We start from the raw sequence: 26,476 nt of genomic DNA, 5'->3' as shown, positions 1-26,476 counted from the left end.
GCTGTACACTGGCTCCCTCGGCCAATAAAGCAAGATGAGTGCCGCAACCCCAGAGTCGGCCACGACTGGACCTAACGGTCAGGGGTCCCTTTACTTTTAGGGTTCTTGCGGCGGTTTTGGCATACATAAACAAATTCTGATCTTTTATTTTAAGCTCCCTTCCCATTAGACCTAGCAAAAAAGCTTCCGGTCTAGGAATTTTATCTAATAAGCCTTTTAAAAGAAAGAAAGAAGGAAACAGCCATGTAAGGGGGGGGGGCGGTCATCATCACTTTTTGTGACAGCGCCTTCTGCATAAGAGCATGGCTGCGGTGAGAGAGGGTTAAACCCTCAGGGGCTTCAGTATCCAGAGTTTTACTGTTTAATTGGATGCAGATATTTTACATTGTTAAATGTATTGCTCCTCGCCCCAAATCTAACCCTGGCTAGCCGCCATGCTTCCTCCGTTTGGGTGCTAATGCTGGGTGATTTTTTTCTCTCTCCCTCCCTCCGTGCCCCCCACCTTCCTCTCACCTCCCCCCCCACCCCGCCTCTGGGTCCCTGTTCCTGGCATTTCCTTGGCAGCAGCTCCCTGTTCAAAGCACCAGCTCTCCAGTCTGTTAATTGAGTACAAATGAAGCAGGCCTGCAATTAACCGTCTGGCCCACCCCCCCAGCGCCGTCTGTCGCTGGGGTTCTGTCTGGCCCGGTGCCCCCTCTGCTCCCCCCCTTCTGGCTGGGCACTGTGCCGGCTCCTGGAAATGCCACCCTGTGCCATTTGTGCCCAAGTGGTGGGCGAGATCCGTCTTCAAGCAGGCGCTGCCAGATCCGGGAGGAGGGCATCTTTGTGGCAAGACGATGGGAGGCCCTTGCCAGCTGTGAGCAAGGCTGGGCACGCAAGGGGCACCCTGGAACATGGAGGCCTCTGCTTGCTGCCCATGTCGTGCCCTCTGGCTTTCCCACCGTGCCCACTTCTGGCCTTTGCCTGCAGATGGCACACGCCCCATCTAGACCTCTCCCTTTCTTTCTTTTTCTTCCTTCCTTCCTTCCTTCCTTCCTTCCTTCCTTTCTCTCTCTCTCTCTCTCTCTCTCTCTCTCTCTCTCTCTCTCTCTCTCTCTCTCTCTCTCTTCCTCCCCGCCCAGCCTGTTTTTCAAGTCTCTCTCTCTCTCCTGCCTCCCCCAACCCCCGCCATGTCTCTGTTCTCTATTTCACGGCTTCTGCCACTGCCAAGGAGAGATTTTTTGCGCCCGAGTGGCCACCCTTCTCTAGAGCAAAGCTCTTGCTCGGCAAGAAGGCAAGGGCCGGCTCTCTCCTCGCATCTCCGCTGCCCAAAATCTCTCGCAAAAGGTACGCGCGGCAGCCCTGATCCAGAGCTGCCGGCTTCGGACAGAAAGCTGCGCTGCGCTTTTTGCACAGAGCTCTACCGGAAAATGCTGTCTTGTGCCCGCGATGTCGCCTCATCCCATGCCTTCCACCCGCAGCGCAGCCCCGGGACCAGTGACGCTACTTTGCACACGCGTTGCGCGCACGCAGTTGAGATCCAGAGGAAGAGAGGCAGGGCAGACGGGGTGAGCACGGAAGTGAGGAAGGCACAGAATCAGATTCTGGGCATGTTTAAAAGGCATGGAGCATGGGAGCGATACTGGAGACCCCTGAGCATCCACAGAATGCGCTACTGTCTGCCTGAGATGCAGCCAGCCCCATTGATCTGTTGCACTTTACGGGATCTCCTTAGGGAGGAAGGGGGGCTAATAGGAAGAACAAATCATCTCAGTGGAGATTTCTGCACTGCAAAGGGTCGGACTAGATGACCCTGGCTGCTGGGGGGACCCCTTCCAACCGGAGGAGGCGCAAGGGCGAAGCTAAGCGGGAGGTGGCGGCGGCGACGCAGGCGCTAGGAGCGGATCCTGCTCGGGACCGCTTCTGGGATCCGTTCCAGGGCCCCGCCCTTCAGTGGACTCACCAACTCTCGGGGACTGCAAGTCCCAGCATGCCCAGCGCCGCGGGATCTCGGGGGCGCGCGCAAGAGCAGCTGTCGCCGCCGCTGTCGCTCAACCCGGTGGGTCTCCCCGCGATGGGCGAGGCGCGCGGAGGGAAGGTGGAGGGGGGTCGGGCGGGTCATGGCGGGGCTGCACCCGGTCTGGGCAGACTCGCCGGGTCGTGGGGAAAGGGGCAGGCAGGCGGGCGGGCGACCTCTCTCTGCGGGCACAGCTGGCACCGCGATGCCCACTCGCGCGCCCTTTGCGTTCTCGCGCCCCGGATTCCCCCCAGTTGTGCAAACGGGGGGATAGATGTCCGGGCGGGACTCGAGAGTGGCCACACTTCTGCTGGTGCCATGCCTAGAGCGAATTCGGAGCGAAACTCAATTCGGGGAAGACCCAGTGACGTTTGCCGGGGAAAGTGCACAGAATTTTTGTTAGGGAGGAGGGCGGCGATCGCCCCCAAATTGTTGCGCTTCTTTTGTCGAGTGGGGCGGGCTTCTGCTTGCCGGGGGTGGGGTGGGCAGAACCTCAGATAACTGAGCATTTTTAATGCTTTTCCATGACTTTTCTGAAGCACTGGGGAAGTGAAAGTGTGGGCGTGCCCCGTGAAGTCAGCTGCCGGACTGATGCCTCAAGGCAACGCCAGGGACGTTCTCCTGCCCCCCTCCAGGCATATTCTTGGAGCATTTCTGAGGTTGGGTGAGTGTTGCTCTGGGCGGATGTGGGCTTTGTGGTGGGGGACTAAGAGGAGCTTCTCGGAAAGATTAATTTAGGTGCTTTGCCTTGGAAGCTGGCCTAAGATGCAGATGGAGGTGAGCTTCTGAAGAAGCAAAAAAATATATATGCACTCAGACAGGGAACTCGAAATGTGGAACAAAGGTTGGTGTGGATCAGGGCCGGATTTACGCATAAGCTAAACAAACTATTGCTTAGGGCCCCACTCTCTTGGGGGCCGCAAAAAAAATTAAAAATAAACTGCATGTACATTTCCAAAATATAAGATGAAAAACAAATAAAATGGCTTTAGATAGCTATTAGGTCCATAAATTACCTTATAGCATATATTCAGCACAGGAAACAGCGACAAATAGTTGTTGACACAGGACAGCTGGACATATAAAGGGCCCCATTACCTTCAGTAGCTTAGGCAGGCATCCCCAAACTCGACCCTCCAGCTTTTTTGGGACTACAACTCCCATCACCCCTAGCTAACAGGACCAGTGGTCAGGGATGATGGGGACTGTAGTCCCAAAACATCTGGAGGGCCGAGTTTGGGGGTGCCTGGCTTAAGGCCTCATCAAACCTAAATCCAGCCTTGGGTGTGGATGAGCCCATAGCTTTTAGAGTTCTTTGAGAATGTAAAAAAACAGTTGTGTGGGTTTTGCTGATGAACACAGTGTACTTAGATTTGGCAAAGGCCCTAACTCCATGGGAACTTGGCAAGAAGGTGAGAAAAGGTGTCCTCGTGTGGGCTGCTAACCTGTTGCTGTTGTTGTTTAGTCGTTTAGTCGTGTCCGACTCTTCGTGACGCCCTGGACCAGAGCACGCCAGGCCCTCCTGTCTTCCACTGCCTCCCGCAGTTTGGTCAAACTCATGCTGGTAGCTTCGAGAACACTGTCCCACCATCTCGTCCTCTGTCGTCCCCTTCGCCTTGTGCCCTCCATCTTTCCCAACTTCAGGGTCTTTTCCAGGGAGTCTTCTCTTCTCATGAGGTGGCCAAAGTCTTGGAGCCTCAGCTTCAGGATCTGTCCTTCCAGTGAGCACTCAGGGCTGGTTTCCTTCAGAATGGAGAGGTTGGATCTTCTTGCAGTCCATGGGACTCTCAAGAGTCTCCTCCAGCACCATAATTCAAAAGCATTCATTCTTCAGCGATCAGCCTTCTTTATGGTCCAGCTCTCACTTCCATACATCACTACTGGGAAAACCATAGCTTTAACTATACAGACCTTTGTTGGCAAGGTGATGTCTCTGCTTTTTAGGATGCTGTCTAGGTTGGTCATTGCTTTTCTCCTAAGAAGCAGGCGTCTTTTAATTTCGTGACTGCTGTCACCATCTGCAGTGATCATGGAGCCCAAGAAAGTAAAATCTCTCACTGCCTCCATTTCTTCCCCTTCTATTTGCCAGGAGGTGATGGGACCAGTGGCCACGATCTTCTTTTTTTTGATGTTGAGCTTCAAACCATATTTTGTGCTCTCCTCTTTCACCCTCATTAAAAGGTTATTTAATTCCTCCTCACTTTCTGTCATCAAGGTTGTGTCATCTGCATATCTGAGGTTGTTGATATTTCTTCCAGCAATCTTAATTACGGCAAGGGATTCATCTAGCCAAGCCTTTTGCATGATGAATTCTGCATATAAGTTAAATAAGCAGGGAGACAATATACAGCCTTGTCACACTCCTTTCCCAATTTTGAACCAATCTGTTGTTCCATATCCAGTTCTAACTGTAGCCTCTTGCCCCACATAGAGATTTCTCAGGAGACAGATGTCTTTCTGGAACTCTCTAGCTTTCTCCATAATCCAGCGCATGTTTGCAATTTGGTCTCTGGTTCCTCTGCCTCTTCGAAATCCATCTTGCACTTCTGGGAGTTCTCGGTCCACATACTGCTTAAGCCTGCCTTGTAGAATTTTAAGCATAACCTTGCTAGTGTGTGAAATGAGTGCAATTGTGCGGTAGTTGGAGCATTCTTTGGCACTGCCCTTCTTTGGGATTGGGATGCAGACTGATCTTCTCCAATCCTCTGGCCACTGCTGAGTTTTCCAAACTTGCTGGCATATTGAGTGTAGCACCTTAACAGCATCATCTTTTAAAATTTGAAATAGTTCAGCTGGAATACCATCACTTCCACTGGCCTTGTTATTTGCAGTGCTTTCTAAGGCCCATTAGACTTCACTCTCCAGGATGTCTGGCTCAAGGTCAGCTAACCTGTTAAAGAACAGGAATACAAGAGTAGGAATCAGTGGAGAGTTTTGCTGGTGGAGGGATGTAGAAAGCAGAGCCTCCAAAATCCGAAGTCCCAGCCAGTGTTGTTGTTGTTTTAAAAAATGTTCAGAAATAATCTCAAGGAAGGGTTAGCAGTCACGTGGTCCTGCTTCCAGAAAACATCACAATATTCCGTGTGGTCGAAACATAAAAGAATTGTGTGTAGTGTAGCAGGAACCCCCCGCCCCAATCATTCTGTTTGTACAAACTTCACACACACTCACACTCACACACTACATACGCCACATTTCTGTTATAAATTCATAGAAAATCAACCATACATTGGATTTGCACTGTTCCATTTTTATTTTACTCCATATGACAAGGACTATCAAAGGGGGGGGGGGCTTGGTTCTGGTCAGCCATAATCCCTTCACCATCCCAGCACATCCACAGGAGCCCTGCCCAGTTGCTATGCCAGCCCTGATGGTCCTAGACAGAAGACAATCAGGATCACAAAGAACTTGCATATGAGAGTGGATTCAGCACTGACTGGAACAAAGGACAATGATCAGATCTTCCCTCTGGGGGCAGGAAACTGCAAACTCCCCTTTGTCTCCTGGAAGTGACTCATGGGCAGGGGGAAAGGAGGAACCAGCCAGGTGACAGGACACTCAGGTTACCACCACAACTCCTCCCTCAACCCCTCCTTTCTGTAATGTATGCATGATGTCAACCCCTCCTTTCTGTAATGTATGCATGATGTTTCTGGGGGTGGGCTTGTCCTAGAGGATGGGAATTTCAGAAGTTTTTATAAGGTCTTGCACACCATCTTTCTGGGTCTTTCCTCTCTCCTGCAAGTGAGGGGAACACCCTGTTACAACAGTTCAATAAAGGCCAAGCCTACAGGCTGCTGTTTTGCTCCAAGTTATCCTGGTTGGTGTCTTTGTTTTTGTCCAAGGGAGCCCTCGGATTTTTCCGGTAACAGTAGTTTCAGAAGGATTTCTCTGAACTGGATGACAACAAAATGGCAGGTGTAAGTGTAAATTGATGGAAACTGGGACAGATCCTGAATTCACACAGAGGCTGACAGCGTCTGACCTGGCAGTGACTTACTGGGAATGGGATCTTGGCATTGTGGGATCATTAACCCAGTGTGTAGATAAGCAAAAGGCAAATTCCATGCTAGGGTTCCTTAAGAAAAGGATCGAAAACAAAACTGCAGATCATTTGCAACGTGCTCTGCACATCTTTGCTGTGACCGCATCAAAACCTGGTCAGTATATTGCAAAGGGATATTGCAGAGCAGCACACAGGGCAGGAAAGGAGAAGTGAAAATTCTCTGTGTGGAAAAGTTGCAATGTTTGTGGCTTTTTAGATTAGAAAAGCAGTTAGTCACAGGAATGGTGTGGCAAACATGATCATATTCATGGTATGGACTGTTAGGATATTTCCGTTCCACCTTAAAAGGGAGCAGGCTTTCTGTAAGAGTCTGCGCATGTCCTGGTCACAGGATGTTTATGTTCTGATATTCCTTTCGGTTTTGTCAGTTGGCCAGAGATGCTGACACAGAACGGTCACGTTTTCTTTTGTTCTGTTAAACGCTAATAAAGTCTGTAAATATGCTAAATATACTCTTCTGCGGTGCAAGCTTTTGGCTGTGTTTCTGCTGATAAACAGTGTACACAAGCCTGGAATGTGGCTAGGAATTTCCAGAGGCTTCGTGTCGCTAACTGTTGGATCTGCGTGACTACGGGAGGCCGATGGACGTCCAGAACTCCGGCTTGGGGGCTCAGATGGACACTATCTCCCTGGCAGTATCCCAACAACAAGGTTTCGGGCCCAGATTCACGGCACCTACAGGAGAGTAAAGCTGCAACAGCCTGCGTTTGAGAGGTATGGTGTGGGAAAAGCGAAAGAAAAGAGGGACGCTTTTCTGTTTTACCTCGGCAAAGAGTCTTTGATCTCCGGCAAGGCTTAATTGGCCTGGGAGCTGAGCCAAAGAGACTTCGTGATTAATGGCTGCCAAGATAAGGAGTCTCTCAAGTTAATAATAAGACTCACGGCTAATGTAAAAGCTGGAATGGAGTTTTTCCAAGCTTATGGAAATGCTGAATGCCCTAAGTTGGATGGGCAGAATTATGAAACCTGGGCAAAATGGTGTGAATCTTTGCTGCGTCAGTTTGGGGTGTGGCATGTCGTGAGTGAAGCCCCCCCAGTTCCTCTGACAGAGAGATGGAAATCACATGATTCGAAAGCGATAGACGTAATAGTCTTATCCGTATCTCTTGAGGAAATTAAGACGCTGGCTGGCAACACCACTGCACGTGGGATGTGGAATGCTTTGATGAAAGCTCACAAGGCAAAAATCCCAGCCCAGAGTTTGACTGCATCGGAGGTCCTAGCTGTTTCCCAGAATGCGGGTGATTGCAGGGATGCTGAGGGCACCGGTTGCAAGCTGCAGGGGGAGCTGACCGTCACGTCATCCCAGGCAGCATTCCAGCCTCCAGGGGGAGCCAAGGAGTCGGCAGCTGAGAGCTCTGGTTCTCGTGAGAACCAAGGCCATCGCCTTTGCAGAGGCCGGAAAGGCAAAGGTAAACAGCCGCAGCCGCCTGCAGATGGCCAGGAGAAGCAGGGGGGCAAGCTGCAAAAGCCCACGCCAGTGGAAAGCAAGGTTTTGCTTGCTGGCACAGCTTCACCAAAGGCTAAAGGCACGTCTGCTGGCCAGGAGCAGCAGGGGGGCAAGCTGCAAAAGCCCACACCGCTGGAAAACAAGGGTTTGCTTGCTGTAAAGACTGCTCCAACAGCCAAAGGCAGCTTTGTTGTTGATTCAGGCTGTACGCGCCACATTTCGAAGGATCGCCATCTCTTTATCTCCTTCCAGCCTCAGGAAGGTGAGATCCACCTGGCTGATGGAAGGACGTTGCAAATTGCTGGAGAAGGGACTGTGAAACTTGCAAGTCTGCACACTACCATCAGTAATGTACTTTTTGTTCCAGGAGCGGCGAGCAACTTGCTGAGCGTACCACAGCTTACTGGGCGTGGTTTTCAGATTTCCTTCAAGAGGAGCGTCTGTGTCATCAGTAAAGGCAAAGAGGACTATTTGCATGCAAAGTTTATGGATGGTTTGTTCCATATAACTTATGATGACACTGCTGTTGTGAATAATGCTGATTCTTGTTGTGTTGCACAAACTAACAAAGTTCTTCATGCAGGTTGCATTCATGATGCGCATCGAAGGTTTGGTCACCTCTCTTGGAAGGCACTGACCAAGATGCCAGAGGTGGTTGAAGGTTTGAACATCAAACCCTGTAAATTTCACATGAAATGTGTATCTTGTGCAGAGAACAAGGTGAAGGTTGCTCCAAAAGGCAAGGAGTCTAGCAGGCAGGCTTCCAAACCCTACCAGCTAGTGCATGCGGACCTGGTTGGACCACTTGCGCCCTCTATAGGAGGAGCAAGGTACTTCATGATTCTGATTGATTCTTTTTCCAGGTATATTCATGTGTATTTGCTCAAACAGAAATCGCAAGCGTTTCCAAAGTTTAAGGCATTCTGTGCTTGGTTGGAGAATGTGCACGGTAAACGTATTTCTTGTTTTTTTACTGATCGGGGCGGGGAGTTTACTTCTCAGCAGTTTGAAGCTTTCCTGACTGAGAAGGGAATCCAGCATGACATGTCAACGCCCAGATCGCCATGGATGAATGGACTTGCGGAGAGAGCAAATCAGACATTGCTGCAAGGAATAAAAACCTTGTTGCATGATGCCAATCTCCCTGATAAGTTTTGGGGGGAGGCTCTGGGGAATTTGGTTTATACCGTTAATCGCAGATTGTCATCACCCATTGGTTGTACCCCCTATGAGAAGATGTTTGGCAAGAAACCCAACACCAAACACATGAGAATTTTTGGTTCGGACATGTGGGTACGCACACAACAAACCAACAAGCTTGGGAAGCGTGGGGCACATGGTTTGTTCATGGGGTACGAAAAAGGTGCATACAGGGTATGGATGACTGACTCTAAGTCCATTAAGTTCACAAGGAGTGTTGAGTACAATCCCAAGTGGGGGGAAAATGTGGGAATTTTCCAGAGTTACCCAGAGGAGGATGAAGGTGATGTCAAGCAAGCAGCTAAAGATGAGAAAGCTGCTGCTGCTGATGAGGATGAGGATGATGAGGATGAGGATGAGGATGATGATGATGATCAGAGTTCGGATTCCAGTTCAGTGGGCGGCGCTGCTGCTGCTGCTGGTGTCAGTGATAGTGATGACACAGCAGACTACAAGAGCGCACAGGCCTCAGTCAGACCATCTGATGCGTCTGACAATGAACTGGAAGAACCACTGTTCACCATTGGTCACTTTTCTCCTAAGAAAGAGGAGATGAGTCCAGAAGACTTGCGTCTAGTACGCAGATCTGAAAGGGCGACCAAGGGCAGACCTCCAAAGAGGTATGCTGATGAGTTTGCTAAGACAGCAACTGCTGTTCTTAGTAGCTCAGAGAAGGTGTGGGAACCTTCAAGCTTCAAAGAGGTTCAGGAGTTAACCTCTAAAGATGCTGAGCCTTGGCTTAATGCCATGAAGGCTGAAGTTGATTCCTTGAACAGGAACCAAACTTGGGAACTGGTACCGGTAGTCCCAGGAATGAGACTGGTTGGCAGCAAATGGGTCTTCAAGGCCAAGACAGCCCAGAATGGCAAGGTAGTCAGACACAAAGCCAGATTGGTTGCCAGAGGTTTTTCACAGGTACCAGGACAGGATTACCACGAGACCTACTCTCCCACAGTCAAATATGAGAGCATTCGGCTGATGCTCAAGATTGCTGCGGAGGAGAAACTGCATGTTTCCCACCATGACATTAATGCAGCTTTTTTGTACGGGATTTTGGGGGAGGAGCTGTACATGCTTCCACCTGATGGGATGGAGATACAGAAGGGAATGGTCTGTAAACTGCGGAAATCCTTATATGGTCTCAAGCAGAGTGCCAGGTGTTGGAACACAAAACTCACTGAGACATTGCTTTCTCTAGGTTTTCACCAGGGCAAAGCTGATCCATGTGTGTTTGTCAAGGAGGAGGGACAAAACAAACTGTATTGTTTATGTTTTGTTGATGATCTTCTGATGTTTTGGAAGAATCAGGCTTTCTACCAAAGCACCCTAGCTCAGCTGAAGGAGCACTTTGACATGAAGGATCTTGGTGAGGTATCCAACTATCTTTCTCTGCAGGTGGAGAAAGACCAAGCAGGTAATTTTCTGGTACATCAAACACAGAAAATTGCTGATGTATTAACCAGGTTGAATTTGGTTGATGCAAACCCAGCAGACACACCGATGGTGACAGGTTACCAGGTAGACAGTACTGCTGAAGCGTTTTCTGACACAACGCTGTACAGATGCATTCTAGGCAAGATGAACTTCATTGCCAGATGTTCAAGACCTGACATAGCTGTAAGCTGTAATCTGCTTAGCAGACATGCCAACAATCCTACGGTTCAGGATTGGAAAGCTCTGAAGCGCATAGCCCGCTATTTGAAAGGGACTATGCACTACAGGCTGAGGTTCACCAGTCAGAAGACTGGAGGTCTTGAAATCTTTGCAGATGCAAGTTTTGGAAGTGACACCACGGATGGTACAAGCACTTCTGGAGTATGCTACATGTACAACCACTGCCTGTTTGACTGGTTGTGCAAGAAGCAAACAACAGTGAGCCTAAGTTCCTGTGAAGCAGAACTCAATGCTCTGTCATTTTCACTCATGGATTGTGAATGGTTGATGCAACTGTTTAAGGACATCAGAGTGTCTGTGAAATGTCCTATACAAGTGTATCAAGACAATAGATCATGTTTGGCTTTGCTGAACTCCGAGAGTTGCAAGCAGAGAACCAAGTACTTGCAGATTAAGCTACATCGTGCAAGAGAGTGTATTCAGAAAGGACTGATTCAGGTGTCCTACATGCCAGGAAATGAAATTCCTGCTGATCTGTTGTCTAAGGTTGTTAACAGAGAACAACTTAAGGTTTATGTACAAAAGTTGCAATTGGGTGAACCACAGGTACAACAGGTTACACGGAAAGGGGGAGGATGTTAGGATATTTCCGTTCCACCTTAAAAGGGAGCAGGCTTTCTGTAAGAGTCTGCGCATGTCCTGGTCACAGGATGTTTATGTTCTGATATTCCTTTCGGTTTTGTCAGTTGGCCAGAGATGCTGACACAGAACGGTCACGTTTTCTTTTGTTCTGTTAAACGCTAATAAAGTCTGTAAATATGCTAAATATACTCTTCTGCGGTGCAAGCTTTTGGCTGTGTTTCTGCTGATAAACAGTGTACACAAGCCTGGAATGTGGCTAGGAATTTCCAGAGGCTTCGTGTCGCTAACTGTTGGATCTGCGTGACTACGGGAGGCCGATGGACGTCCAGAACTCCGGCTTGGGGGCTCAGATGGACACTATCTCCCTGGCAGTATCCCAACATGATCATATTCATGGTATGGACATCTGCAGGAGTTCTTCCAGCTGGGGGGAGGGAAGTTAAACACAGAAAGTGTGGAGCTGGCTATAAATCCCTGTGAAAAATGAGACAAATAGGGCATATGCATTTTTTTGTCTCCCATTACAGGTTCTATGAATGTTGGAAACATGGGTGTAGGGGAAGTGGAAAGAGCAAAGGTTTCTCCCCCCCCCCTTACAATGCTGGAACTCAGAGCCCTTCAGTGGAGCTGAATGTTGGAAGATTTCAGGACAGACGAAGCAAAGTCCTACCTCACTCCGTGTATCCTTAAACAGTGTTGGCTACCACCGTACATGGCTTTAAAAGAGGGTTTGTCAGATTCATGGTGGATAAGCACTAGTTAGCCACGCTGGCTGTGCTCTTCAGAATCAGGACACCAGTTCCTGGGATTCCCAACTGGGGAGAGGAGCTGTTGTGCTTGGATGCTGCTTGGGACTTCCCACTGGATCATCTGGTTGGTCCTGTGAGAACAGGATCCTGGATTAGATGGCTTGATGCAGCAGCGTTCTTCTTTTGTTTTAAGAGAGTCTTCTTTCTTTGGTCTTCATGTTTTTAGTGATGCACTCTTCAATATCTCCATCCCTGCCGAGCTGTTGGTTCTCCTTGCAGACTTGTCTTCTACAGAGCACCTGCCATCTGCCTCAAAGAGGAGGATTATCCGTGACAACCTCCTAGTGCTGTGATCTTGCTATTCTAGAGTCGGGGTGCAGGTAGCTGAGAAGAGGCAATGGTTGTTTTGAGCTGGAGAGGCTAGAATATTTGGTTCCTGTCCTGTCTCTGTAGTCACTCCAGCAAAGCTTCTTCTGACTGTAGGCCAACAGGCTTCCTGGCACCAACCTTGGCATTAAGTACCTGGGCAGCATCCGGGGACGGTCTTTGGGGACACGCCTTCATTAGCCATGCCTTCTCTGGGACTTGTGCTTCTGTGCCTGGTGGCCCTGGCTCCGCTGAGTTCAGCCAGCCAGCCCCCCAACATTGTCCTCATTTTCGCCGATGACCTGGGCTTTGGAGATCTGGGCAGCTATGGGCATCCCACCTCCTCGACACCCAACCTGGACAAGATGGCGGCCGCCGGCCTACGGTTCACCGACTTCTATAGCAGCAGCCCCGTCTGCAGCCCCTCCCGGTACGCCAATCCCCATCTCCCTTTCTTGATCAATTGTTGGGAGTTAGTTAATGTGACATAAGTCACACCAAAGGGGACAGTCATCTTTCCCGGACTCAGTCCCTCCTCCCCACGCCCCAGATATGCAGTTATACAGACTATGCTAACCGTAAAATGTTCTGGACACCAGTACACACACAATGACTGGTTCTTGCATGTTCTATCACTCCCTTCCCTTAGTCCTTGGGCAGGGGTGGACTTTGGTAATATGGCACCCTGAGCAAGGACAAAATTGGGCACCCCTTCCAACCTTGAGTCATTATTATTGGGTATCATTATTACCGTATTGGCCCGCAAATAAGCCACACCTTTAAAATTGGGGGGGGGGGGGAGGAAAGACAATAACGGAATATAATCTGCTCCCTTAAAATTGGGTTACAGGCTGAAAATTCCTGCGTTTGGTAGAATTGAAACTCTGAGCCAATTGAAACCTTTGATCTTGCAAGCCCGCAAAAGTTTCCATACAACCCCTAAAATCATAAATCACTATTCAATCGCCACAATTCCACAGGCACACTTGTAAATGGCAACAGTCTGAAGCTCGCAAATTGGCAAGAAAACATGTTTTGTTCCTTTTTACTGTACGTCTGTTTCAGCAGCGATATCGTAAAAACCCATTTTTGTAAGGTCGCAAATTTAAGCTGCAGTTTAACTTTTCATGGTCGGAATTTGGCGAGGGGGAAGTGAGGCTTATATTCAGGCTAATACAGTATTATTCTGCACCCGCTCTGCTCAGCGCCCAGTGGGGGGGGGGGAGGAACTGTCCAGATTGCCCTAAATCTGGCGCTGCCTGGGGCACCTTTCCTTGAGTGGGCAGGTGACTGCATATTCCTTTTGGAGTGGGTGGGGTTTGGCTGGAGCTGGGTGACTGCCTGGCTGTTGGCCCAGAAGTCTGGTGTCTTTCCTCCATGCTCTTACCCCTCCAGGGCAGCCCTGCTGACTGGTCGCTACCAGACCCGCTCTGGCGTTTACCCCGGCGTGTTCTACCCTGGCTCCCGAGGAGGCCTCCCCTTGGCCGAGGTGACTCTGGCGGAGCTGCTGAAGGGGCGAGGCTATGCCACCGCCATGGTAGGCAAGTGGCACCTGGGCCTCGGACCGAATGGGACGTTCCTGCCCACACACCAAGGTTTCGACCACTTCCTGGGGGTGCCCTACTCGCATGACCAGGTGAGATGCGTCGCTGCAGGAAAGGAGGAGAGCTGGGCTAGGAGACCCTTGTGCTTTAGGCTGCAGCTGAAGCAGTTTTGATGAGAGGGTCTAACTCAGATCTGCTTGGGGAGATGCAAGGTTTCCCCCCTCAATTACAGCATTCACTGTGAAATTGGTGGTTTGTTCATTTTTTTATATAAAAAAAGAAAAGCACTGAATTCAGCAGGTTCGGATTTGAACCTGACTACCTTGGGATGCGGGTGGCGCTGTGGGTTAAACCACTGAGCCTAGGACTTGTCGATCAGAAGGTCGGCGGTTCGAATCCCCACGACGGGGTGAGCTCCCATTGCTCGGTCCCTGCTCCTGCCCACCTAGCAGTTCCAAAGCACGTCAAAGTGCAAGTAGATAAATAGGTACCGCTCCAGCGGGAAGATAAACGGCATTTCCGTGCGCTGCTCTGGTTCGCCAGAAGGGACTTAGTCCTGCTGGCCACATGACCCGGAAGCTGTACGCCGGCTCCCTCGGCCAGTAAAGAGAGATGAGCGCCGCAACACCAGAGTTGGCCACGACTGGACCTAATGGTCAGGGGTCCCTTTACCTTTACCTTGGTATTATATTGGCAATACAATATCACTTAATTCTTTGGAAAATGCTTCTCTCAAACAAATCACAGAACTGTAGAGTTGAAGGGATACTGAGATTCATCTAGTCCAATCCCCTGCAATGCAGGGATTTTTAAGCATTAAATTAACAACGCAATGAACTTTAAACATTACATTTCAGAATGTGGCCCTGAGCCCTATTTACTGGGAAGCAACAGCAGGAGAAGGCTGTTGCCTTTGGGCCTGGAACTTGGGGGTTTCCTGGGAGCATCTACATAGTTGCCCCTCTTGGGAATGGGCGGCTGGTCTGGATGGGCATTTGGTCTGCTCTGGCAAGGCTCTTGTTAAGTTCTTCGCTGTGAAATGTTGATGAATTGTGTGTGTGAGAGAGAAGTGCCAGATTTACATACAAGCTAAACAAGCTCTAGCTTAGAGCCCCACTCTCTTGGGCCCCCCCCAAAAAAAAATTAAAGGAAAAAAACCTGCATGTACGTACATTTCAAAAATATAAGATAAAAAACCAATAAAATAAAACCTACATACAGCAACAGTGTTTTGTATTGTGTAGGCTCCTCTGATGTAAGTCATGGGCCCCGCCTGCTAGCCTGCTTCCTAAAATATCACTAGTTTGTTCCTTTCTATAATAATAATATTATTATAATAATTTATTATTTATACCCCGCCCATCTGGTTGAGTTTCCCCAGCCACTCTGGGCGGCTCCCAATCGAGTGTTAAAAACAATACAGCGTTAAATATTGAAAACGTCCCTAAACAGGGCTGCCTTCAGATGTCTTTTAAAGGTAAGATAGCTGCTTATTTCCTTGACATCTGATGGGAGGGCGTTCCACAGGACGGGCGCCACTACCGAGAAGGCCTTCTGCCTGGTTCCCTGTAACCTCACTTCTTGCAATGAGGGAACTGCCAGAAGGCCCTCGGCACTGGATCTCAGTGTCCGGGCTGGACGATGGGAGTGGAGACATTCCTTCAGGTATATTTCTATATATAGGGTGCCTACATTCTGCGTGGACTAGTTGCATGCCAACATGTGTAAATGGCTTGAGATACCTATTAGGTCCATCAATTACCATATAGCATACATTCAACACACAAAACAGTGACAATTTGTTGTTGACAAAGGACAGCTGGACATTAAGGGCCTCATGACCTTCAGTAGCTTAGGGCCTCATCAAAGCTAAATCTGGCCGTGTGTTTGTGTGTGTGTGTGAGAGAGAGAAAGATTAAGGTTAAACTTCATCATTGCCCATATGGGGGTGGTGCTGGTAGAGCTAGAACGACGAGTGGCAACCCTTAAATGGGCTTCTAAGGCAATAAGCGACTGTGGTTTTGTGTACATTCTGTGCCACTGACATGCTCTGACTCCTCCTCTCTCCTGTGATAACACTGCCTTTCCCCTTCTTCGTCCTGCTTCAGGGCCCCTGCCAGAACCTCACCTGCTTCCCCCCAGACACGCCCTGCTTTGGGACCTGTGACCAGGGAGTGGTTCCCGTCCCCCTGTTCTGGAACCAGAGCATCATACAGCAACCTGTGTCCTTCCCACACTTGCAGCCTCTCTACAACAGCTTTGCCCGAGACTTCATTGTCGCTTGCGCACAGCGCAACCAGCCCTTTCTGCTATATTATGCCTCCCATGTAAGTTCCGGAGCTCTTTGTGCAGGCTTGGGGCAAAGAACCCAGGCAGTTAAGTTTTATTCCTGTCCTTCGGATGGGCTGGAGCCTGTTCTCTGGAGTCCAGCAGAGCTCCAGCGCTGCCTGCTGCTGTGTGAGATGTGCTTGTATGCCACACAGGCAAGAATGAGCAGCCACATGGTCTTCCACCTCTCTTGTTGATGGGAATTTTGATGCACCCCGCTCCCCTCTGAAGCTAATATTATTATTTATTACTTATACCCTGCCCATCTGCCTGGGTTTCCCTAGCCACTCTGGGCAGCTCCCAACAGAATATTAAAAGCACAATAAAACTTCAAACATTAAAAACTTCCCTAAACAGGGCTGCCTTCAGATGTCTTCTAATAGATAGTTGCTTATTTCCTTGACATCTGATGGGAGGCTGTTCCACAGGGCGGGCGCCACCACTGAGAAGGCCCTCTGCCTGGTTCCCTGTAACCTCATTTCTCACAGGGAGGGGACCTCCAGAAGGCCCTTAGAGCTGGACCTCAGTGTCTAGGCTGAGTGATGGGGGTGGAGATGCTCCTTCAGGTATACTGGACCGAGGCCATTTAGGGCTTTAAAGCACCAGCACTTTGAATTGTGCTCGGAAACGTACTGGGGGCCAATGTAGGTCTTTCAGGACTGGTGTTACATGGTCTTGGCGGCCACTCCCAGTCACCAGTCCAGCTGCCACATTCTGGATTAGTTGTAGTTTCTGGGTCACCTTCAAAGGTAGCCCCACGTAGCGCGCATTGCAGTAGTTCAAGCGGGAGATAACTGCAGCAGGTGTTTCTTCACAAAGAGCAGAACTGCTGCAAGTCTCTTGTCTTGAGCGGCTTTTGAAAAAGGGTTGGGTGCTTTAAAAGAGTAGTCTGAGTTCCCCGTATCATGCTTAGCCCCACCTTTGGGTGATGAAGTGCATCCTGCAAAATAATCTCATGTATGCACATTTCTAAAGGTCCAGACCCTTCTCAAAACCTCAAGGCTCTTCTGCTGCCAAATGATGATTTTATAAATATAAAATGCTGCATGTTTCTGACCACCAGGTGCGGGCAGTTAAGAGCACTGCTGGGCTGCCCCTGTCTTTAACAAAGAATTGTAAGGGTTGGAAGGGACTCTGAGGGTCCTCTAGCCGAACCCCACACAATGACGGACTCTTAACAAAAACATACATGGTAGATGGCCGCCCGACCTCTGCTTAAAACCCTCCAAGAAAGGAAAGTCCATCATCTGCTATTGTAGATGGTCTATTCTGCTACTGTATGACTTGTGTCGTCAGAAAGTTCTTCCTGGTGTTTAGTGGGAACAAAACAAAATAATGAAGTTAAAACACCATTAAAACACTGCAACAAGGCGATTAAACCAGTTAGTAATGCTGCAGCAGCCTTATAATCAGTTCAAAAGCCTGTGAGAAAATGTGTTTCTTTAAGTTGTCTCCTAGAAGTTCTCAACTCGAGGTACCTCTTCCAGGTTAGCAGAGTTTGTAACCTGAAGCATTTGTAACCTGAGGCATTTGTAACTTGAGGTACCACTGTATATAACAAGGGAGCCACCACAGAGAAGCCCCAGCCAGGAAAATGGGAATGGTAGAGATCAACTTTTGGACAAATTAAGCTGGGGGTGGAGCATGGCGGTACACGTAGTTTTAATTTCCCAGCATCTGTTCTATCAACTGCAATGAGCCAGGATGCCTAAAGGGGGAGAGAGAGCTAGTCCCTTCTGAATCGTCCTTGCAAGCTCCCCAGAGGTGTCTGGCTGGGCCACCTTGGCCCATGGAACCAGCAGGGCTCTTCCGAGGTTTCCTGATAAAACTATTCTGCTGAAGTTAGGAACATTGACAAGTGCCTTGTTCTCTACTCGTCCACAGCACACGCATTACCCCCAGTTTGGGAGCCAAGAATACGCAGGCCGCTCGCCCAGGGGCCCTTTCGGAGACGCCCTCCTTGAGTTTGATGGATCCGTGGGGCACATTTTGCAAGCGCTGCAGGACGGCGGGGTAGCCGAAAACTCCCTGGTGTTCTTCACCGCCGACAACGGGTGATGCTGCTTCTCATCTCCAAGATATCTAACCCAGAACTGGGTCTCAAAGGTTTTTTTTTGCTCGGGAAGCAGGAAAGATTGGCAAAGACTGTGGCGGATTTTATTAGGACGGACAGTGAATTGCTGACATTGCAGACTAGTTCTGCTGCCATATATACTTTTTGACTACGGCCGAGCTCCTGAGCTCCTTGAAGGCAAATTGCTCCATCTGGCCATAAGATATGGCTGCAGAATTTGGGGAGCTTTGAGTTCCAGGCAACTTATGTGCATTGAACACATGCAAGTTCAACTGTATGCGGTTGACATTGCACAAATTAAACACATGGAAGGCAGAGAACTTAAAAGCTCTTTTTGCGCAGGGCTTCCCCAGTGTGGAAGGAGCATTTAAACTCTCAGACTTCCTTACTGGGCTCTGGGAGGCTCTCATGAGATCTTGGGGTGGCCATGCAAGATCTCGCAAGAGCCTCCCAGAGACCAGTAAGAAAGTCTCAGTGTTTGAAAGCTCTCTTTCCCGTTTGTGGTGAGGGGTTAAGACCCTTTTGGCATGCCGGCTCTGGAAGGTAAAGATGATCACACAGGGCCACTTCCAAGGTGTTGTTTTGACCATACGCGATTTCGGCTTTATACACACAGCCCAGGGAAATTAATCCCTGCGTAAGACGCAAGTGATCTGCACCAAGTTTGTTAGAAAGGAGATGTTTTAATGGAAAAGGAGTGATGTCCCAACCAAAGAAGAAGGGCAACTTAAACTGATGGAATATATCTAACCAATAGAATAAGAAAACAAGAAATATGCACATTTAAAGAAGACTGGAAAATGTTTCCTGAATATATGGGTGAAAACTGTGTTCATTTGAAAACGCTGGTAGCATTAAGATAAATTCGACAGTGCAAATAAGATTTGATGGATGTAGCAATTGATTACTGAACGGTTTAGTTCATATAAAATGTGCAGGGATGTAAGGTATGTAAAAGGACACAGGTGGCACTGTGGGTTAAACCACTGAGCCTAGGACTTGCCGATCAGAAAGCTGGTGGTTCAAATCCCTGCGACGGGATTAGTTCCCGTTGCTCGGTCCCTGCTCCTGCCAACATAGTTTGAAAGCACGTCAAAGTGCAAGTAGATAAATAGGTACCGCTCTGGTGGGAAGGTAAACGGCGTTTCCGTGTGCTGCTCTGGTTCGCCAGAAGCGGCTCAATCATGCTGGCCACATGACCTGGAAGCTGTCTGCGGACAAACGGCAGCTCCCTCAGCCAGTAAAGCAAGATGAGCGCTGCAACCCCAGAGTTGGCCATGACTGGACCTAATGGTCAGGGGTCTGTTTACCTTTAAGGTATGTACAATGAACCATGGAAAGAAGAGAAGGGAAGTTATTGATTTAAGGTTGCCTAAATGAATATTTTGAAATGTAATTTAGAAAATGTTTTAAATGAAAAAGGGGTGGGATGGGGGAATATTGCATCCTAATCATAGCTGTCAACTTACAGATTTGAAAATAAGGGACCAGCAGCCTCAAAAATAAGGGATCAGCAGCCAAAATAAGGGATTTTCCGGGCACAGGTATGTTCAACTTCTGAGCCCTTCCGAGGCAAAGGCAGAAAGCCTAGCCAGCAGCCAAACGAAGCCTCATCAATAAGGGACAGCAGCAGGACATGGCGCTGGGATAAGGGACTGTCCCGCCAAATAAGGGACACTTGACAGCTATGATCCTAATGTTTATTTCCTCTCGCTTACAGCCCTGAAACTATGCGCATGTCCCGAGGAGGGAGCTCTGGCCACCTCAAGTGTGGCAAAGGCACAACGTATGAGGGAGGAGTGAGGGAGCCTGCTGTGGCCTACTGGCCAGGCCGCATTGCCCCAGGTATGTCTGGCCCCAGGTATGTCCAGCCCTTGCTGCCTCAGGGTTGCAGCAACCGCTAGAGCAGGTGCAGTCCTGCATCCAGGGGTGGAGCAAGGTGGGGGTGGACTGCCCCAGGTGTCATTACTGAGGGAGGTGACATTCTGCACACCGCCTGCCTGTGATTCCCGCCTACCGCGATCTGTCAGGGGAAGGGGTAGATCTGTGCCGCTTTGCCAGTGGCCTTCACTCCCCCCTCGTTTTGGCAGCCCCGCGCTCCCAGGCTGCTTTAGGAGGCAGGCAGGCAAGGAGAGGACGGGAAGGAGGCAGGCAAGCAAACAAGTGGAGGGTGAAAGGAAGGAGAGAAGGAGAATTTCCCTCAGCTCAGGACCCAAAGCCTGTAACCCCAAAAGAAGCTCAACAACTTTGGCCAACCCTCCCCTTAAAAAAGGGACGCGGGTGGCACTGTGGATTAAACCACAGAGCCTAGGACTTGCTGATCAGAAGGTCGGCCGGCGGTTCAAATCCCCGCGACGGGGTGAGCTCCCGTTGCTCGGTCCCTGCTCCTGCCCACCTAGCAGTTCGCAAGCACGTCAAAGTGCAAGTAGATAAATAGGTACCGCTCTAGCGGGAAGGTAAATGGCATTTCCGTGCGCTGCTCTGGTTTGCCAGAAGCCGCTCAGTCATGCTGGCCTCATGACCTGGAAGCTGTATGCCGCTGGCTCCTTCGGCCAATAAAGCGAGATGAGCGCCATAACCCCAGAGTCGTCTGCGACTTGACCGAACGGTCAGGGGTCCCTTTACCTTTTACCCCTAAAAAAAACTCAACAACTCCTGGCAATGACAATGGGTAGATCACAGCCAGTCTTTTTATACTGTGAGTAGGTCGCAGTCTCTTGGGAGTCCAACTAGATTTCAGGGGGGAGGGGGTGACAAGAAATTTTCCACGCCGGGTACCACCTAACCTTGCTATGCCACTGCTTGCATCTGCCCTGGCTACCCTTCCTGCCTTGTGTTCAGAGGATGCCAGAGCGCATGTCTTCCAAATCGGGGCTGGGCACCTGGTGTGTTTTTTTTTAAAAAAATATTTTTTAAAGGACTGCCTCCCCATCCTGGACCTTGCAGGTCATGTTTACAATCTAGCAGGAAGGACAGGGGTTGCTTTGGCTGGCGGTGAAACTGGGTGTATTTCTTGCCTGTCGGTTACATGGGGGTGTTATAATTAATACTATTTTTAATGGATTTCTAGGGGGTATACCCTCCCCGGGTGGGCTAAAACAAGTCAACGCCAAAATTTAAAGTACCATACCCCCATTGTCTTTCGCTGCCCCTTCTTTTCCTGTCTGTTTCTGCATTCAGGTGTGACCCATGAGCTGGCCAGCACCCTAGACATCCTGCCTACCATGGCGGCCTTGGCTGGGGTTCCTCTCCCCAATGTCACACTGGACGGCTACAACCTCAGCCCCATCCTCTTTGGAAGTGGGAAGGTGAGCTTCCGGTTGGTTTCTCCATCTCAGCATCGGCCGTCACAGTCAGCGTGAATTGAATTGGGCTGCCGGGTGGGGGACAGGTAGGGGCAGGGAAACAGGGTGGTCCGTTGACCCCTCTGCACTCCATCCTGCTTCCGTGCTGCCACTGCAGACTGGTCTTCCGGGATTGCAGCAGTTCCACCACGTTCCCTCCGACACCGTTTGAGGGACCGCAAGGCGTCGAGCGAATCTCTGAGGCCATGGTGCTTGAGGGGAGCTTGGTGACGCTGGAGAGCAGCTGTGCTACCTAGTTTGAGAAGCGTGCTGGATTTAGGTTTGATGAGGCCCTAAACTACTGAAGGTAACGGGGCCCTTGATATGTCCAGCTGCTGCTGCTGGCGCAAATACTTCTGTGCTTCCAGGTAAGATTAGGTTAAGCATGTGGGAATGTTAAGGATAGTAGGAGAGGATATATTGATTAAATATTATCCTTCCTTCACTCACTCTAGTGAGACATGTAGCAGAGCAGAAAGCTAGTTTGCAGATTAGTTTGAATCTCTTTAGTTAAGCAGATTGGATTATTCCTGGTGTCCCCTTTTATCCTTCTTAAAAGAATAAGGACACAAGAGTCTCTCCTTAAAAGTAACAAGAAGTTTACTCACATTCAGTTCACAGTATGATCCCCGAAGGCAGGCTCTAGCTAGCAGTTACAAATACAGAGAAAAGTGTGGCTTACATCCTTTGTAAGGATCAAAGCCCATGCGCTGCTGGCTGAGAGCCAGCAGACAGTGAAATACATTAAGAGACCAGCATCAAGAGAACAAAACTGGCAGCAGGAGAGCAGCGTGGAATCGAGGGAGAGAGATGGCTGCATGACTCGTCTCTTTTATGGAGTCAGCCAGAGCCAGGCCCTTCTCCCAGGTCACATGCAGGGGGAGGATGCTCCAGACCAGTGGAACAGGAAGTTACACTGACCGGATGTCCCCCTGCTTGTGCCCATTCTAGGGAAAGAAGGAATGTTGCATTTGACTGCACCAGTCGATTACACTCCACAAAGCAGACCTGTCGCTGATGCCGTCCCACTCAATGTTTTCTCTCTTGGCAGCCAATGAAGTGGAAAGTCTCATGCTTTGCATATTACCCTCCCCATATTGTTCTTCCTTAATTTTATATGCTGCCTTTCAACCAAATATCACAAGGCATATCATTCTGGCTCCTCTTTCAGAGTCCCCGTCAGACCATGTTCTATTACCCTCCAGCCCCCAGCCAGTTGCTCGGCGTCTTCGCAGTCCGCTATGGAAAATACAAAGCCCACTTCTTCACGCAAGGTAAGCTCAGGGCTTGATCCTGCCTTGCGCTCCCTGTGGTCATCTGAACCCCTTCCTGACCTGGGACGGCCATGGTGCGCCATGTCTCCTTTTTGTGTCATTGCAGGAGCCTTCCATAGCGACACGACCCCCGACCACGACTGCCACGGGATGACCCCCCTCACAGGCCACGAGCCCCCACTGCTCTTTGACCTGGAGTCAGATCCTGCGGAGAATTACAACCTCCTTCGAGGCGGCCCTGTGGGACCCGACGTCCTGTCTGCCCTCAAGGAGCTCTCTCTGCAGAAGGCGCTTTTCGATAAACAGATGGAGTTTGGGGAGAGTCAGCTTGCGAGGGGCAGTGACCCATCGCTGGAGCCCTGCTGTTCTCCTTCGTGTAGCCCAAAGCCTTTGTGCTGCAGCTGCGCGTCGGCCTCTTAGCCTCCCTTGCATAAGCTCCTGCCACTCGCCGTACTTTGTACATGCACAGCTGAACAGTTGCGAACTCCAATGAGGGCTTTCAGCACCCTTTTCATTGAGGGAAATCCACATGTTAGGGACATAGGAAACTACTTCATACTGAGTCAGACCATTTGGCCCAACTAGGTCTGTATTGTCTACACAGACTGGCAGCAGCTTCCTGGGGTTTCAAGGAAGGGAAGTCCCCAGCCCTGCCTAGAGATGCAGGATTTGCACTCAGGACAGGGGTCAGCAACCTTTTTCAGCCGTGGGCCGGTCCACCGTTCCTTGGACCATGTGGTGGGCCGGACTATATTTTTGGGGAAAATATGACAATATTCCTATGTCCCACAAATAACCCAGAGATGCATTTTAAATAAAAGGACACATTCTACTCATGTAAAAACATGCTGATTCCCAGACTGTCTGTGGGCTGGATTGAGAAGGTGATTGGGCCGGATCCGGCCCACGGGCCTTAGGTTGCCTACCCCTGCTTTAAATGTCCATGGATCCTCAGAGAGGCTGATCCAACAGAGCGAAAGCAAGGCATGGTCTTAGAGGTGGTTGCAGCAGGCAGCTTTGCCTCTGCCCATGCCTACATACTCTGTAAAACCTTCCCACTTTGAGTGTTCGCGGTGACTGATCCTCTTCCTCTTTCTCCTTGGAGGAGGACTTTGTGGGATCAACTTCCAACCGTGCCTTGCTCATCTCCCCCGAGGGAAGTGTTCTGGGTGACTTGCATTTAGGAAAGAATTCCGTCCAGCCAGAAGTTGCCTGGCTTGCTCTGTGTTCTCTTTGACAAATGTCTCTCTGCTCACTGGAATTCGCCAGTCTTCAGGCAGGGCCTGGTAGGGCTTGGCTTAACTGTGGAAGCATACATCGGACTATCTTCTCCCTACACCTTCCCTATGCCCTCTGTCGCACCCTCTCTCAGCCCATCGGACGGCCCTTCCACTTCAAGGGGGTGGCTCATATCCTAAGTAAACTACAAGGCAACGCTAGAACCACAACGCATCACAAAAAGAAGCCAAGCTGTTCACACGGTTGCTGTATGCAATAATAAAGAACTTGAGAAGCCTGGGATGAATTGAGAAGCCCAGATATTCCTTTGTTAACATCCAGCCTTTCTTCCTCTGTGGAACCCGTGGAGCTCCTAAGTGGTCAACCATCCATGCATTGGCCAGACCTTCACAGGTTCAACATCAACAAACTGGTGGCACCATGTTCTCACCCCATAGAAAGCCAGCTATGTACAAGGTCTGGTCCTCACCGGGCGTGGGGAGTGGGGAGGAACCAGGCATCAAAATGGATCATCTCAGTTTTTGGATTGGGGGCAGCAGCTGAGCAGCTCCAAGCAGGCTCTGTGGCCCAAATGCTCAGGGCGAGAATCATCATCATCATCATCAAACCTTTTATTGGTGTCACATACAAACATCCATAGTAAATCAATACAGAATGACCACCTCCCCAAGGTCACAGAACATTTGTCAAATGAAAAGAGGCGAAAAGTCTCACGTTACATCTCTAGGTCTCCAGGGAGATCAGACGTCTGCAATGTGTTTCTGTGACAAAAAAACCTAAATAGAGATATTTAGCTGCTAACTTGGTGAGCTCCTGATCATTCCCCAGTAATAGAAAATGTATGACCTCCAACTCTGGTTTCCATTTGGGGATGCAGAGTTGATCTAGAAACTTCTGGTGGAGATCAGCATATAGTTTACATTTAAGGACCATGTGAGTAAGAGTTTCCAGCAGGTGGACTTCGCATGGGCAAATTCTTTCTACATCCACCATTCCCAAGAAACTACCCCAAAGGTTTGATGGGTTTGAATAATAATAATTTATTACTTATACCCTGCCCATCTGGCTGGGTTTCCCCAGCCACTCTGGGCGGCTCCCAACAGAATATTAAAAACACGATAAAACATCAGTCATTAAAAACTTCCCTAAACAGGGCTGTCTTCAGATGTCTTCAAAAAGTCAGATAGTTGTTTATCTCTTTGACATCTGATGGGAGGGTGTTCCACAGGGTGGAGCCACTACCGAGAAGGCCCTCTGCCTGGTTCCCTGTAACCTCACTTCCCGCAGGGAGGGAACCGCCAGAAGGCCTTCGGGGCTGGACCTCGGTGTCTGGGCTGAACGATGGGGGTGGAGACGCTCCTTCAGGTATACAATGTTGAGGAAAGTATCCTGCAACCTCTTGGAGACACTGGCAGGGTCTGCCACAGCAACATCAATCAGGAAGGTGTTTCCCATATTTCCTGCAGGTGACTGGAGAGGCAAATCTTCTGGAAACTAAAAGCAAACTTCCTCATGGGAACCAAATGCTGCAGTAATCTGGAGGAAGGCTGGACTCTTAGTATCTCTCTGCTTGTGAGCTGATGAAGCATCATGCGGATTTGAATGCCATCCTGGCTTGTAGGCAGTCTTCTTCCTCCTTTCCCCCAGCTGGAAATTGTAACAGTGATCTGCCTAATAAGGATGTTGCAAATGTGGCTGAGATATGCTTTCAAGGCTCAAAATGCCCTTTATTAATGCAGTATTTTTATTTCACCTTTCATACCGTATCCCAGGAATAATAAATGAAATTGTAATAAACTTGTGCTCACAGAGGTATTTTTTCCAGGAAAAAGATGTAATCAGGTCTGCATTTTGCCAGGTGATTTTGTTTCTAAAAAATGGGTGGGGGGTAGTATTATATGGATTATTTGCTGTTCATAGTCTGGTTTAAAACCATGTATATATTTGATTCCCCCCCCTTAAATTGCCTCTGGCTGTTTTGGGAAAGGTGGGAAGAAAATGTAATAAGAGTAATGAATGGCATACAATTTTCATTTGCTAATATAACAACAACTTATACAGTCATACCTTGTGTTGCATCCGCTTCATGTTGCGTCTTTTCGCGTTACGTCTTGTGGCAACCCAGAAGTACCAGAACAGGTTACTTCCGGGTTTTGCCACTCGCGCATGCACAGAAGTGCTAAATCACGCTTCGTGTATGCGCAGAAGCGCCAAATTGCGCCACGTGTCTGCACAAACACAGCGCTTCAAGTTGCGGGCATTTCACATTACAGATGGGCCTCCGGAATGGATCTCTTCCATAACACGAGGTACCACTGTAATCAGTTTTAGAAAAATAACTAGCTAGCTAAGGAAAGTGGATATGACATTTGGTCATCTCAACTCTGCCTGGAAGAAGAACCTTTGGGCACAAGAAATGTCAGAGAAGGAATTGGGAAACCGATTTCAGCCTCACCACTTGGCCAAAGGTCTCTTGGTGATGTGGAGGCATTTGCCAGCCTGGCCCCAAGGTGTCTTGCAGGCTGAGGTGGATCAAAGTTGAGTTGTTCTCAACAGCCCCTGTGATGTTTCCATAGTTCTATGGGTT

General features: G+C 49.4%; 1 protein-coding gene across 2 annotated transcripts; it reads left to right on the top strand.

Annotated features, from left to right (window-relative positions):
* The first annotated feature begins 1,556 nt into the window (after window positions 1-1,556).
* On the top strand, window positions 1,557-25,686 carry ARSA (arylsulfatase A). 2 transcript variants are annotated; one of them, XM_081210246.1, is made up of 11 exons: window positions 1,557-2,038; window positions 2,536-2,660; window positions 11,499-11,651; window positions 12,251-12,516; window positions 13,482-13,722; window positions 15,739-15,957; window positions 17,843-18,012; window positions 19,753-19,877; window positions 21,213-21,340; window positions 22,548-22,650; window positions 22,757-25,686. In XM_081210246.1, the coding sequence occupies exons 4-11, from the start codon at window positions 12,290-12,292 to the stop codon at window positions 23,068-23,070; spliced, it is 1,527 nt and encodes a 508-aa protein (XP_081066372.1). In that variant the 5' UTR covers window positions 1,557-2,038; window positions 2,536-2,660; window positions 11,499-11,651; window positions 12,251-12,289; the 3' UTR covers window positions 23,071-25,686. The 2 variants fall into 2 exon arrangements, with proteins under 2 accessions (XP_081066372.1, XP_081066371.1); XM_081210245.1 differs by lacking the exon at window positions 2,536-2,660 and having other exon boundaries at window positions 11,499-12,516.
* The last annotated feature ends 790 nt before the right edge of the window (window positions 25,687-26,476 follow it).

Source organism: Podarcis bocagei (assembly GCF_964188305.1).
Source record: "Podarcis bocagei genome assembly, chromosome: 10".
NCBI classification, from domain to species: domain Eukaryota; kingdom Metazoa; phylum Chordata; class Lepidosauria; order Squamata; family Lacertidae; genus Podarcis; species Podarcis bocagei.
Note: the sequence above shows the minus strand (reverse complement) of the source record. Positions and strands in the feature narration are given on the sequence as shown.

Bases quoted from the DNA above. Each gene is read 5' to 3' on its own strand.
- ARSA (XM_081210245.1), top strand. From the start codon at position 12,290: ATGCCTTCTCTGGGACTTGTGCTTCTGTGCCTGGTGGCCCTGGCTCCG. The intron at 15,958-17,842 runs GTAAGTTCCGGA...ACTCGTCCACAG, and splicing joins TGCTATATTATGCCTCCCAT to CACACGCATTACCCCCAGTT. The intron at 22,651-22,756 runs GTAAGCTCAGGG...GTGTCATTGCAG, and splicing joins AGCCCACTTCTTCACGCAAG to GAGCCTTCCATAGCGACACG.